Raw genomic sequence first — 13401 nt, 5'->3', positions numbered from 1 at the left:
AAGTGGGAAGGGAGCTGCTGCATTGTAAATTTTGGTCAATGACATGAGACAAAGTATATGTGAACTGCTGTATGAAAAGTGAATTTACTTTGTAAATCTTCACCCAAATCCTAAATAAAAAAAAAAAAAAAGAGATGATAAATAATCAATAGCTAAAATCAGAGTTTTTCTCCTTCCTATGGCTAGTTTAAAAGCAATAAGCAATATTTATCCAATATTTTTTAAGTATGCAGAAGTTAATTTCAAGCAGCACTAAAAACAGAAGGGGTATAAATTTTAGAAAAATTTAAATTACAATTATATACATTGTTTGCCAACATCACTTACGCATTTCTAAAGGAGAAATAATGAATTAGTACCAAGCAAGCTAACCTGGGCTTCCTCACTAGAATGCTACCTAATTGCAATCTTTAAAAAGATAAATAAACTAAAACAAGCATGATTAAAAAAAAATGATAATAGCAAAGTATTGTTTTAATAGTGCGTGGGGGGGGGGTCTCAGGAAGCACAGATTTATGTTTATACATGAATGCTTCCAGCATTTCCATGACCTAGAAGTTCTTCTGGAGCTCTGATGGAGCAGTGCCTAAGGCATCTGACTGCTAACCAGAAGGCTGGCAGTTCAAACCCACCAGCCACTCCTCGAAAGGCATATTGAGCAATCTACTTCCATAGAGGTACTGCCTTGGAAACCCAAGCTATGCACATGTGAATGCTAAAAATGCTACATTGTTTATAATAAGGTTGAGAACTCTGACAGTTTTTGTAATTCTGGCCATTTGTTAGTGTTCAGCATTTTCACTTTTCTCATTTGAAAAATGGCAAAAATACAATTACCCACTGCCATTGAGTTGGATCTGACTCATAGCAACCCCTCCTAGGGTTTCTGAGGTGGTATCACTACAGAAGTAAATTGCCCTACTGTCCTTCCAAGGAGTGTCTGGTGGGTTAGAACCACCAGCCTTCTGGTTAGCAGTCAAATGCCTTACACACTATGCCATCCATCCATAAAAAAATGCCTATACTCTAATAATGTGCAATAGCAATACTTACATAGTATTCTACAGTCTTATTTAATTGGCTTTCTTAATAGGGTAATTTTTGAGAAAAGTTTAAAGTAAGTAGCAAGAGTCCTATTTACCAGAAGAGAGAAGTGATTGAGTAAATTCATACTTTAAGGTCAGAGAACAATGAAAGAGATGTTAGAATAAGGAACCTATGTAACCAACAAGTATAAAATAGTATAATACATTCTTGTCCCCTACTCAATTCCCATTAAACATTTGATTACACATACTAGTGGTACTGAAATAACATGATTTTTTAAACTATATGACTTTACTCCATACTCTGGTGGTGCTATGGTTAAGGCATTGGGCTGCTAACCAAAAGGTAGGAGGTTCAAACCCACCAGCCACTCCATGGGAGGAAGATGAGACAATCTACCTCCATAAAGATTTACTGCCTTGGAAACCCAATGGGGGTTGCTCTGATTCAGAATTAACTTGATGGCAGTGGGTGAGTGGAACACTCTGACTTTAGTTCTTCTCAACTTCCCCTGTTGTTGTTACGCCGTTGAGTCAAACCCGACTCATAGCAACCCCTCCTTGGGTTTCCAAGGCGGTGTCACTACAGAAGTAGACTGCCCAACCTTCAACTTCCCCTAGAGCCTGAGCACTAAGAAGCCCTATGCAATGGGTAAGAAGGAAAAGCCTGGAACCTGAGCAAGTAGAAATCCAAGGTCAGAGAATGTCCTATTAAGATTAAAAAAATAATGCCTTTGGGGAGATGGTGAAATACTTACCTCTGCCTTGCTTCTTAGTAATATAGGAAAAAAGTAAAGGTCTTTAAAATTTCTAATCTTAATCTACATTTATTCAGTCTGAGGCCTAAATTCACACCAAATTTATGGCCTCCAAAAAAACCTTAAGACAGGAATTTAATTTGACTTTGGAATAATATCCCAGGTGCATGGCAGAAGACAATAATACAAACTCTATTACATAGAGAAAAACACAGTAAACTCAGGCCTCAAAGAATTCCCACAGATTAACTTCCCAGTAACACAAATTCACAATATTTAAAAAATCAGCAAACTTATGAGACAACAAAAGCTAGAAAACTATAAAATCAGACTGCATAGATTGACATTTTTAAATAGGGAATATTACAAAACAATAATAATAATAAACCCCACTGCCATCGAGTGAATTCCAACTAACATCAACCCTACAGGACAGACAGAGTAGAACTGCCCCACAGGTTTTCAAAGGCTGTAAATCTTTCAGAAGCAGACTGCCTCATCTTTCTCCCACAGAGTGCTGGTGGGTTTAAACCACCAAACTTTTGGACAGCAGCTGCCTTAAACAGTGTGCCACCAGAGCTTCTTAAAACCAAAAAAAACCAAACTCACTGCCGTCGAGTTAGATCTGACTCACAGCGATCCCTCCTCGGGTTTCCAAGGCAGTATCACTACGGAAGTAGATTGTCCAACCTTCCTTCTGAGGAGTGGCTGGTGGTTTCAACTGCCAGCCTTCTGGTTAGCAGTCAAGTGCCTTAAGCACTACCCCACCACAGCTCCTTAGGGAGTATAAAATAAGTATGTTTATCTGGTACAACCCCTGAGACTATGGCTCCTACCTGCCCTTCAGGTCTGGAATTGAACTTATTCCTGTGGCTTCCAGCCAAACAAGATGGACATATGAGCTAAACATTTACATTAGGTAGATACACTCCTTGGGGAGTTCAATCATGAGAGAACAGAAGGGCTGTATATGCACAGGGAGACTGCTCGGGGGCCAAGAGTGCATGGGAAGGAAGGACACAGGGAAGAGGTGGCTATGAAGAGGAAGTGGGAGGAGAGCTATTGCATTGTGGGAGATACAATGTCATGAGACAAAGTGTATGTGAACTGCTTTACGGAAGATGAATTTGCTTAGTAAACGCTCACCCAAATCACAATAAAATTTTTAAAATAAATAAATAAATAAAAAGGAAAAAAATAAAATAAGTATGCTCAATTTATTTAAAGATAGGAAAGAAAACACTCAAAGTCCAGTGGAGGAACAAGAAGCTATACAAAATAATCAAGATCTGAAAAGGAACCAAACACAATGTCTGAAAATAAAAAATATAATAAATGAAATTTAAAAATGCAAAGGACAATTAAAAAGCAGATGAAACATAAATGAAGAACAAATAACAATGAATGGGAAGCTTTAAAGATTACAAAGGGAGCAGGAGAAAAAACAAGGACATGGAAAATACGAGAGATTATAAAAAACATAGGAAAGAATGAAAAGACCCAACATACAGCTAATGAAAAGAAGTGCACAAAGAAAGAATAGAAATAATAAAGCAGATACAATATATGAAGAGATAAATTACACAATCAGGGCAAAGATTTTTATCTGTGTATTTTCTGCTATAATACGTTGGTTGTTATGTGCCGTCGAGTCGGCCCCGACTCATAGCGACCCCTCCTTGGGTTTCCGAGGCAGTGTCACTACGGAAGTAGAATTGCCCAACCTTCCTTCCGAGGAGTGGCTGGTGGGTTTGAACCGCCAGCCTTCTGGTTAGCAGTCAAGTGCCTTAGGCACTATGTTACCAGAGCTCCCAATACGTTGGTACACAGTAAGTAATCTCTATATTTATCCAATTAATAAATGATACAGGTCCAAAATATATCAAATCTGAGTTACAGAATGAAGAAAATGAGAAGAGAGAGCCTGAGAGGTTTCCAGAACAGATGAAAGGTACCATTTCTCATAGATGCCAAGGATATCATAACTTTTTAAAAATTCATACCTAACTACATCATTAAGGAGCTCTGGTGGTGTAGTGTCCAAGGCATTTGACTACTAACCAGAAGGCCAGCGGTTCAAACCCACCAGCCACTCCTCAGAAGGAAGACTGGGCAATCTACTTCCGTAGAGATGCTGTCTTGGAAACCCAAGGAGGGGTCACTGTAGTCGGATCCAACTCGACGGCAGTGAGTTTGGTTTGGAAATACATCATTAAAATTACAGCCAGACAGAAAAGTCAAACTACATACAAAAGAAGTAATAATGAAAATGGCGGCTGATGTCTGACCATCAGCAATATAAACTAAAAGACAAATGAGGTTTTCAAAATATTAACAGAAAATAACTTTCAACACAGAATTCCATACCCAATAAAACTTTAAGACTGAGAGTAAAATACAGACATTTTCAGACAAATAAAACTGTTAGCACCAACCATCTCTCACTGAAAAAAAAAAAAACTAAAAGATACATACTTCAGGAAGAAAGAAAATTATCCCAAAGAAAGATGTAACATGTAAGAAAGAAGAATAAGCAAAGAACAATATAGCAAAAGCATGGGACCAGCACAAATATCACTAAGGAAAAGGAAGACATGGAGAAGTGCACAAGAGGTACAAACCAAAGTAATGCTACTACATACCCAATACTGCATTAACAGTAATAACAAACACTAATCTACAAGTGGATACATAGGTGGTGGTGTTGTTATGTGCCGTCGAGTTGGCCCCGACTCATAGCGACCCCTCCTTGGGTTTCCGAGGTGGTATCACTACAGAAGTAGGACTGCCCCAACCCTCCTTCCAAGGAGTGGCTGGTGGGTTTGAACCACCAGCCTTCTGGTTAGCAGTCCAATGCCTTAGGCACTATGCTACCAGAGCTAAATGATCAGGTACATCTGGGCAAAAGGGAATATACCCATGACCATGTATAAGTCTGGCAGACAGTATTTCTACACACGTTATTTGTATGTGCTCTAAGAATGTCCACATACGTAATAGAGCTAATTGGGCAAAGTGATGATAACTTCTTAGCCACAACCAAACATACTGAGGGAATGAGTCACTGGGCCTACAGGCTCAAGACCACAGTCATGGCGGACATCAAGCTCAAAAGCAAAAACAATGTTCTACATCCTACTTTGTTGAGTGGTGACTGGGGTCTTAAATGCTTGCAAGCAACCATCTAAGATGCAACATTGGTCTCTCTTCATCTGGAGCAAAGAAGAATGAAGAAAACCAAAGATGCAGGGAAAAAATTAGTCCAAGGGACTACTGGACCATGTGAACCTCAGCCTACATAGCCCTGAAATGGAAGAACTAGATGGTGCCCAGCTACCACTGTCAACTATTTGGAAAGGGCTTGGTGTAGGAGATCCTGGATAGAGTGGGAGAAAATTGTGGAGCAAAACTCAAAATCATTAAAAAAAAAAAGAAAAAAAAAAAGACCAGGCTTACTGGTTGGATAGAGTGGGGAAACCCCCAAGACTATGGACCCTAGTCACCCTCTGGGCCTGGAAATGAACTCATTCCCATGGCTTAACTTTCAGCCACAGGATACACAGGCCTGTGAGGTGAACAATTACACAGGGAGGTACACTCCTTAGAATAATCAAGCATGGGAGATCAGAAGGCCAGCATTTGCACAGGGAGAATGCTCAGAAAACAAGAATACAAAGGGAAGAAGGACACAGGGAAAAGGTAATCACAGGGAGGAAATGGAAAGAGAGCTGTTACTCTGGAAGGATTGTAATGAATGTCACGAAACAAAACGTGTATGAACCTCTGAATGAAAACTGAATTTGTTCTATAAACTGTTACCCACAACACAATAAAAGTTAAAAAGAAAAGAATAGGCAAAGAAAATGATAAATGTGATGATTAAGACTAAATAAATATTGACTGTATAAGTGTTATTGTCTAATTTATGGACCCAAAGATCATGAAGGAAGTAAAATCCTAGACAGTAATATTCAAGTATGAAGATTAGAACTAGAATTAAGCATAGTGCCTAAGGCATTTGACTGCTAACCAGAAGGCTGGTGGTTCAAATCCACCAGCCACTCCTCAGAAGGAAGGTTGGGCAATCTACTTCCATAGTGATACTGCCTTGGAAACCCAAGGAGGGGTCACTATGAGTTGGGTCCAACTCAATGGCACATAAAAACAACAACAAGGTCCTTGTATCGTTTAAGACGAGATATATACATTAATTTTAGACTCCATTAAATTAAACATGTATGTGAAAATCTCTGTTAACCCCTGAAAAAAAAAAAAGAGTATAGTTTCAAAACCAGTAGAAATGATACAGTGGAACTGGAAAGGGGAATTGGATAGATAGAGAGTAAAAGGACAGAAAAGGACATAGCAACAGTAAAAGAATTAACATGAAGAAAACGGGTAAAACTATATTAATTTTAGATGAAATAGGCTTTAAGAAAAAAGCTATTATTGTAAATAAACAGGGACATAATAATTTTATCATGAAATTCAAGTTGCAAGGGGAACAAAATCATTCTAAATCATCTCTAACAAACTGAGCTCCTCTACAGCTAGAGGTGTCTGCATTTCTTCTCATGTGGCTCCCTCCATCTTCAAACTGTAACAGTGCCAAGTCTTTACATTATGAAAACCTCTGATTTCCCCTTTAGCCACCTGCTGGAGAGTTTTCTGCTTTTAAGGGTCTGTATGATTACTCTGAGCCCACCTAGATAATCCAATACACTCTCCCTATCTTAAAGTCAACTGTGTCATACAACATAATATAATTATGGGTGTGATATTGTATCATAATCACAGGATCTAGGGACTACAGTGAGACATATTCAGGGGACTATTTTAGAAATTCTAACTACTATGATATAGAAGAATAAAAGCCAAGATAACAAAGACACTCCTTAAACAGAACTATCAGTGGGAGAACTTGCCCTATGCATATCAAGACTTAATGTAATGGCCATCAAACACATGAAAAGATGCTCAGTGTCATTAACCATCAAAAAGACGCAAATCAAAACCACAGTAAGATACCACTTCACTGACTCTAGGATGGCTAAGATCAAAAAAAGAAAACAACAAATGTTGGCCAAACGGAACACTTATCTATTGCTGGAAGGAATGCAAAATGGTGCAGCCATTGTGAAAATCAATGTGGCAGTTCCAAAAAAACTAAAAACAGAACTACCATATTACTCAGCAATTCTACTTCTAATTTAGCTTAAATAGTAAAAAGATCTGTCTTGAACATTATGCTCTTTTGTCTTGAACATTATGCTCTTTTAAGAAATATCTATATGAAATTAAACCGACAACAGCAACTCAAAACATTAGATAGGAATCTCAGGGGGCCAGGAGATGGGGGAGGGTAACTCAGGGAAAAAAAAAACAAACACACTGCCATCGAGTCAGATCCACCTCATAGCGACCCCTCCTTGGGTTTCCAAGGAGGTATCACTATGGAAGTAGATTGCCCAACCTTTCTTCCGAGGAGTGGCTGGCGGGTTTGAACTGCCAGCCTTCTGGTTAGCAGTCAAATGTCTTAGGCACTACGCCACCAGTTACACAACTTGAAAAATGTAAATAAATGTCACTAAATTGTACAGGTACAACCTAATGAATTTGTGTATGTTTGCTGCATATATTCTTAATACCAACAACAAAATAAATGAAACTTAAAGGAAAAAAAGATAATGTAAACTTATAGTAATAAGATATAGGAGTATTGGATCAATAAATCAAAATAAATAATCCAAAAACAGACCCACAAATATATGAAAAGCTGATACAGGCACAGTTTTTATTGCCAATTAGTGGGCTGAAACAACTGATTATGCACGTGGAAAAAAATTAAAATGGATTCCTCTGTCATACACTATCCACAAAAATCGATTCTAAGAAGGCAAGAACTTAAATAGGTAAAAACAAATTTTAAAACTTAGAAATATCTTTGTGGCCAAGGAGTAGGGCAGGATTTCATAAAGATACAAAATGCACAAATTATAGAAGAAATTTAAGATTGACAAATTTGATTAGTTTAAAATAACAACTTCTGTTCATCAAGAAAGCTTAGACTATAAAAAGACAAGGCACAAAATGATAGAATATATGTGTAACTTAGATATAGGTTAGTTTCTAAAGCAAAGAAGACATAAGAAAAAAAATATAGACTAGGTAAGAAAAAAAAATAGAAAATATACAAATTATATGTGTTTCACAGAAAAGGCAATTCAACTGACCAATAAACATGAAAATGTGCTCAATTCTATTGATAAGGACCACCACTCATCTGTCAGTTTGTCATACTGTGATAGCTTGCGTGTTGCTATAAGGCTGGAGCCTATGCCACCAGTATTTCACGTAACTGCAGGTCACCCATGGTGACTAAGAAAGACTGGGAAGAAGAAAGTGGTCATCTACTTTTCAGAAAATGGCCAGTGAAAACCTTATGAACAGTAGTGAAACACTGTCTGATATATTACAAGAAAACTTTATTAACAACCCTGAAACATCGTCTGATATAGTGCTGGAAGATGAGCCACTCAAGTCAGAGGGCACTTAAAATATAACTGGGAAGGAGCTGCCTCCTCAAAGTTAAGTCGATCTTACTGACATGGATGGAGCAACGCTTTTAGGACTTTTCATTTTCTGATGGGGCATGTGTCAAATGGGAAGAAACAGTTGCAAACATCCATTAATAACTGGAATGTGGAATGTACAAAGAATGAATCTAAGAAAATTAGAAGTTGTCAAAAATGAAATGGAACACATAAAGATCGATATCCTAGGCATTATTGAGCTGAAATGGACTGGTACTGGCCATTGTGAATCAGATAATCACATCATCTAACTATGCCAGGAACAACACACTGAAGAGGCATGACATCACATTCATCATCACAAAGAATGTTTCAAGATCTCATAAAGTACAATGCTGTCAGTGATAGGATAATATTCATATGCTTACCAGGAAGACCAGTTAATAAAACTATTATTCAAATTTATGCACCAACCACCAAAGAAAAAGATGAATAAATTGAAGATTTTTACCAACTTCCGCAGTCTAAAATTGACCAAACATGCAATCAAGATGTATTGATGACTACCGGTGATTGGAATGCAGAAGTTGGAAACGAAGAATCTTTAGTCATGGGAAAATATGGCCTTGGTGAAAGAAATAATGCCAGAGATTGCTTGATAGAATTTTGCAAGACCAAGAACTTATTCATTGCAAATACCTTTTTTCAACAACATAAATGGCTGCTATACATGTGGACCTCGCCAGATGAAATACACAGGAATCGTATCAACTACGTCTGTGGAAAGAGGCTACAGAAAACTCAATATTTTCTGCCAAAACAAGGCCAGGAGCAGACTGTGGAACAGACCACCAATTGCTCACAGGCAAGTTCAAGTTGAAGCTGAAAAAAATTAAAACAAGTCAATGAGAGCCAAAATATGACCTTGTTTATATCAACCTGAATTTAGAGATCATCTGAAGAATGTATTTGATGCATTGACCGAAAACTAGATGAGTTGTGGGAGATATCAAGAGCACCAAACACGAAGAGAGCAAACAGTCATTACAAAGATAGGAGAGGAAGAAAAGAAGAAAATGGATGTCAGACTAGACTCTGAAACTTGTTCTTGAACAGAGAGTAGCTAAAGCAAACGGAAGAAATGATGAGATAAAAGAGATGAACAAAATATTTCAAAGAGCAGCTCAAGAAGATAAAGTATTATAATGAAATGTGCAAAGACCTGGAATTAGAAAACCAAAAGGGAAGAACACATTCAGCATTTCTCAAGCTGAAAGAACTGAAGAAAAAAATTCAAGCCTTGAGTTGCAATACTGAAGGATTCTATGGGCAAAACACTGAACGATGCAAGAAGTATCAAAGATGGAAGGAATACACAGAGTCACTGTTCCAAAAAGAATTGGTTGATGTTCAACTATTCAGGAGGTAGTATATGATCAAGAACCACAGGCACTGAGAAAAGAAGTCCAAACTGCATCGAAGGAATTGGTGAAAAACAAGGCTCCAGAAACTGACAGACTACCCACTGAGATGTTTCAACGAACAGATGCAGCACTAGAGGCGCTTACTCATCTATACCAAGAAATTCAGAAGACAGCTACCTGGCCAACTGATAGGAAGAGATTCATATTTGTGCCCATTCCAAACAAAGGTGATCCAACAGAATGTAAAAATTATCAAATAATATTATTGATATCACATGTAAGTAAAATTCTGCTGAAGATAATTCAAAAATGGTTACAGTAATATACTGAAAATGAAACTTCCAGAAATTCAAGCCAGATTCACAAGAGGATGTGGAAAAAAGGAAATCATTGCTGATGTCATATGGACCTTCACTGAAAGTAGAATACCAGAAAGATGTTACTGACTATGCAAAGGCATTCCACTGTGTGTATTATAAGAAATTATAGACAATATTGCGAAGAATGGGAATTCCCGAACACTAAATTTAGCTCATGAGGAACCTGTACATAGACCAAGAACCTGTGGTTCAAATAGAACAAGGGGATACTGCTCTGTTTAAAATCAGGAAGGGTGTGCATTGGGGTTATAGCCTTTCACCATACTTAAATCTACATGCTGAGCAAATAATCCAAGAAACTGGACTATATCAAGAAGAACTCAGCAACAGGATTAGAGGAAGACTCATTAACAAGCTGTGATATACAGATGGCACAACCATGCTTGCTGAAGTGAAGATGACTTGAAGCACTTACTGATGAAGATCAAAGACTACAGCCTTTAGTATGGTTTACATCTCAACATAAAGAAAACAAAAATCCTCACAACTGGACCAATAAGTAGTATCATAACAAACAGAGAAAAGATTGAAATTGTCAAAGATTTCACTTTACTTGGATCCGCAGTTAACACCTATGGAAGTATCAGTCAAGAAATCAAATGATATATTGCACTGCGCAAACCTGCTGCAAAAGACCTCCTTAAAGTGTTAAAGAGCAAAGATGCCACTTTGAGGACTAAGGTGCACCTGACCCATGCCATGGTACTTTCAGTTGCCTCATATGCATCTGAAAGCTGGATAATGAGTAAGGAAGACCAAAGAAAAACTGGTGCATTTGAATCATGGTGTTGGTGAAACAATATCTTTCTGGTATTCTTTGCTTTCGTCCAAGATCCACCTGACATCTGCCAGAAGAACAAACAAATCTGTCTTCGAAGAAGTACAACTGGAACACTCCTTACAAGAAAGCAAGAATGGCCAGACTTTGTCTCTCCTACTTTGGTCGTGTTATCAAAAGGGACATATCCCTGGAGAAGGATATGCTTAGAAAAGCAGGTCAGCGAAAAAGGGAAAAACCTTTAATGAGATGGACTGACACAGTGGCTACACTGATGGGCTCAAGCACAGCAATGTGAGAATGGCACAAGACTGGTAGGGTTCATTCTGTTTTACACAGGGTCTTCATGAGATGGAACCAACTTGATCGCACCCAACTACAATTAAAAAGAAAACATAACCCATATAAATTATCTCAATTAATCCTCACAAGTAGCTTGTTAAAATGTGTTAATATTCCTGCTTTATAAAAGAGTTACCTGAGACTCAGGGAGATTAAGTTAACTTTCCCTAAAATCTGGTGAAAAAACTAAGATTTGAACTTTAGGCTACTGCTACTTATAAATGGTTTTACTTCCTCAACATTCCTTAAATCCACGTCTCCATCATATAATTCCCTTAGTCCAGATTCTCTTCTTTCTCAAAAGCCACAAAGCAGAGTCATAAAAACAAAGACTTTTAAGTCAAATTTTAATCCCAGTTGCCACTTAAGGGCTGTCTCATTTCCCATTTGTAAATTAGATATTACCTACCTTCAATGGTTGTGGTGAGCATTAAAGAAAATACAATAGCTCTTACTTCTATTTGGGAGCTCTGGTGGTGTAGTGCCTAAGGCATTCAACGACTAACTAGAAGGCTGGCAGTTCAAACCCACCAGCTACTCCTTGGACGAAAGGTTGGGCAATCTACTTCCACAGAGATACCGCCTCAGAAACCCAAGGAGGGGTCGCTATGAGTACTTCCATTATTATTATTGTCTCCTAATTTGTCTCTTTACCTCCAATCTCTTTTTCCTACAATTTTTTTCTCTACTGTAAAACAGACATTTTCCTAAAACTCAAGCAAAAACTTGGTAGCTAATTATAAAGCCAAATCTCTAGCCACTCTCTCCCTCATTTCTGTTCTTCTTTTTATGCTACTCCAATACTAAATATTTATAATAGCCATGTCCTCTGATGCCACTATGTATTTGCACATGTTCCTGCTGTCTAAGACACATTCCCCCATTTTATTTGCCTAGCAAATTTTAATTCATCCTTCAAACATGAACTTGAACATCACTTTCTCTGGACAATCTTCTCTAATACGTCCAGATCATTCACCTTTCCTTGTTGTTTACACATCATACATACTTCTTCACTGTATCATGACCATTTTCCTATTAAAGTGTGGGTTTCTCAAGTATTGGGTATTCACCTACTATCTAGCACAGTGCCTGGAATATATAAACAAAAACAAACCCATTGCTGTTGAGTCAATTCTGAATCATAGCAACCCTCCAGGACAGAGTGGAAGTGCCTTGTGGGGTTTCCAAAGCTGTAAATCTTTATGGAAGCAGACTGCCACATTTTTCTCCCGTGAGGCAACTGGTGGGTTTGAATCACTGACCTTTCCACTAGCAGCCATACACTTTAACCACTACACTACTGGGGCTCCTGCCTGGAATATAAGAAGTAAGAAATAAATACTTGCAGTGTTCAATTTAATCCCATCTTCCCAGTCTCCTGGACCATACACTATCTATCCCATCCCACTCCCATAGTATACCTGATTTCTTCTTCTCCAATTCTCTCTTCATTTCAATCTAATCTAGTATTACAACAACTCTATGACAACGGGTTTGTTTGTTTTTGTTTTTGTTTTCACCAAAGGCAAAAAAGCCTTCTTTGAGTCTGCTTCTCCCTTGAAGTACTATCTCCTTTCTCTCTTCACTGCCAATACATAATTGTGTCTCAATTTGTCATCTTCTCAGAATACATTTTTGTTCTCTCACAGCACAAAGCTGTTATTTAGCCCTATACATGTTGTTTCATTGGGATTAGACGTTTAAATGTATTTTCTTGATCATACAAAGACCCTCCCCACAAAAAAAAAAAAGAAAAATTATTCAAAGAAATCTTTACCTAACTTTTAAACAGTAAAAATATATTACCTGAATAAGAATTAAGAGAAACTGTCCACCGTACTGTTAGTCCTACTAAGACCACTACAGTCATCAAGTACCATTTTTCCATTGTTGTTCTTCAAAGATAGAGAAGAAAAAAACAGGCTAATTGCCAGGATACTTTCCACACGTAGTCAGTCCTTGATCAAAGAAATGGTATCAATTCTCTGGAATCAGGAGTTTGAGAGGATTTTAAGTGATTCCTTGTTTTTAAACAGTCAAAAATGATGTTTATATCTATGAAGAAGTAGCCTGGAAAAAAAAAAGTCAAGATTTAACTGAGCACAGTCCCTATAATAGTGAACCCATTAAACCAAAT

At 37.7% G+C, this 13401-nt stretch overlaps 1 protein-coding gene across 1 annotated transcript in view; it reads right to left on the bottom strand.

The window, feature by feature from the left end:
• Window positions 1-13152, bottom strand: part of ALG6 (ALG6 alpha-1,3-glucosyltransferase) — a 100288-nt gene extending 87136 nt beyond the window's left edge. The window contains exon 1 of the mRNA XM_007959133.1: window positions 13071-13152. Within this exon, the coding sequence (XP_007957324.1) occupies window positions 13071-13152 (82 nt within the window). The remainder of the gene's footprint in view (window positions 1-13070) is intronic.
• Between the last annotated feature and the right edge of the window lie 249 nt (window positions 13153-13401).

Source organism: Orycteropus afer, unplaced genomic scaffold, assembly GCF_000298275.1.
Source record: "Orycteropus afer afer isolate SDZICR_OR568_19922 unplaced genomic scaffold, OryAfe1.0 scaffold00016, whole genome shotgun sequence".
In the NCBI taxonomy this organism is placed as follows: Eukaryota; Metazoa; Chordata; class Mammalia; order Tubulidentata; family Orycteropodidae; genus Orycteropus; species Orycteropus afer.
This window is presented reverse-complemented; position numbering and strand designations above follow the sequence as displayed.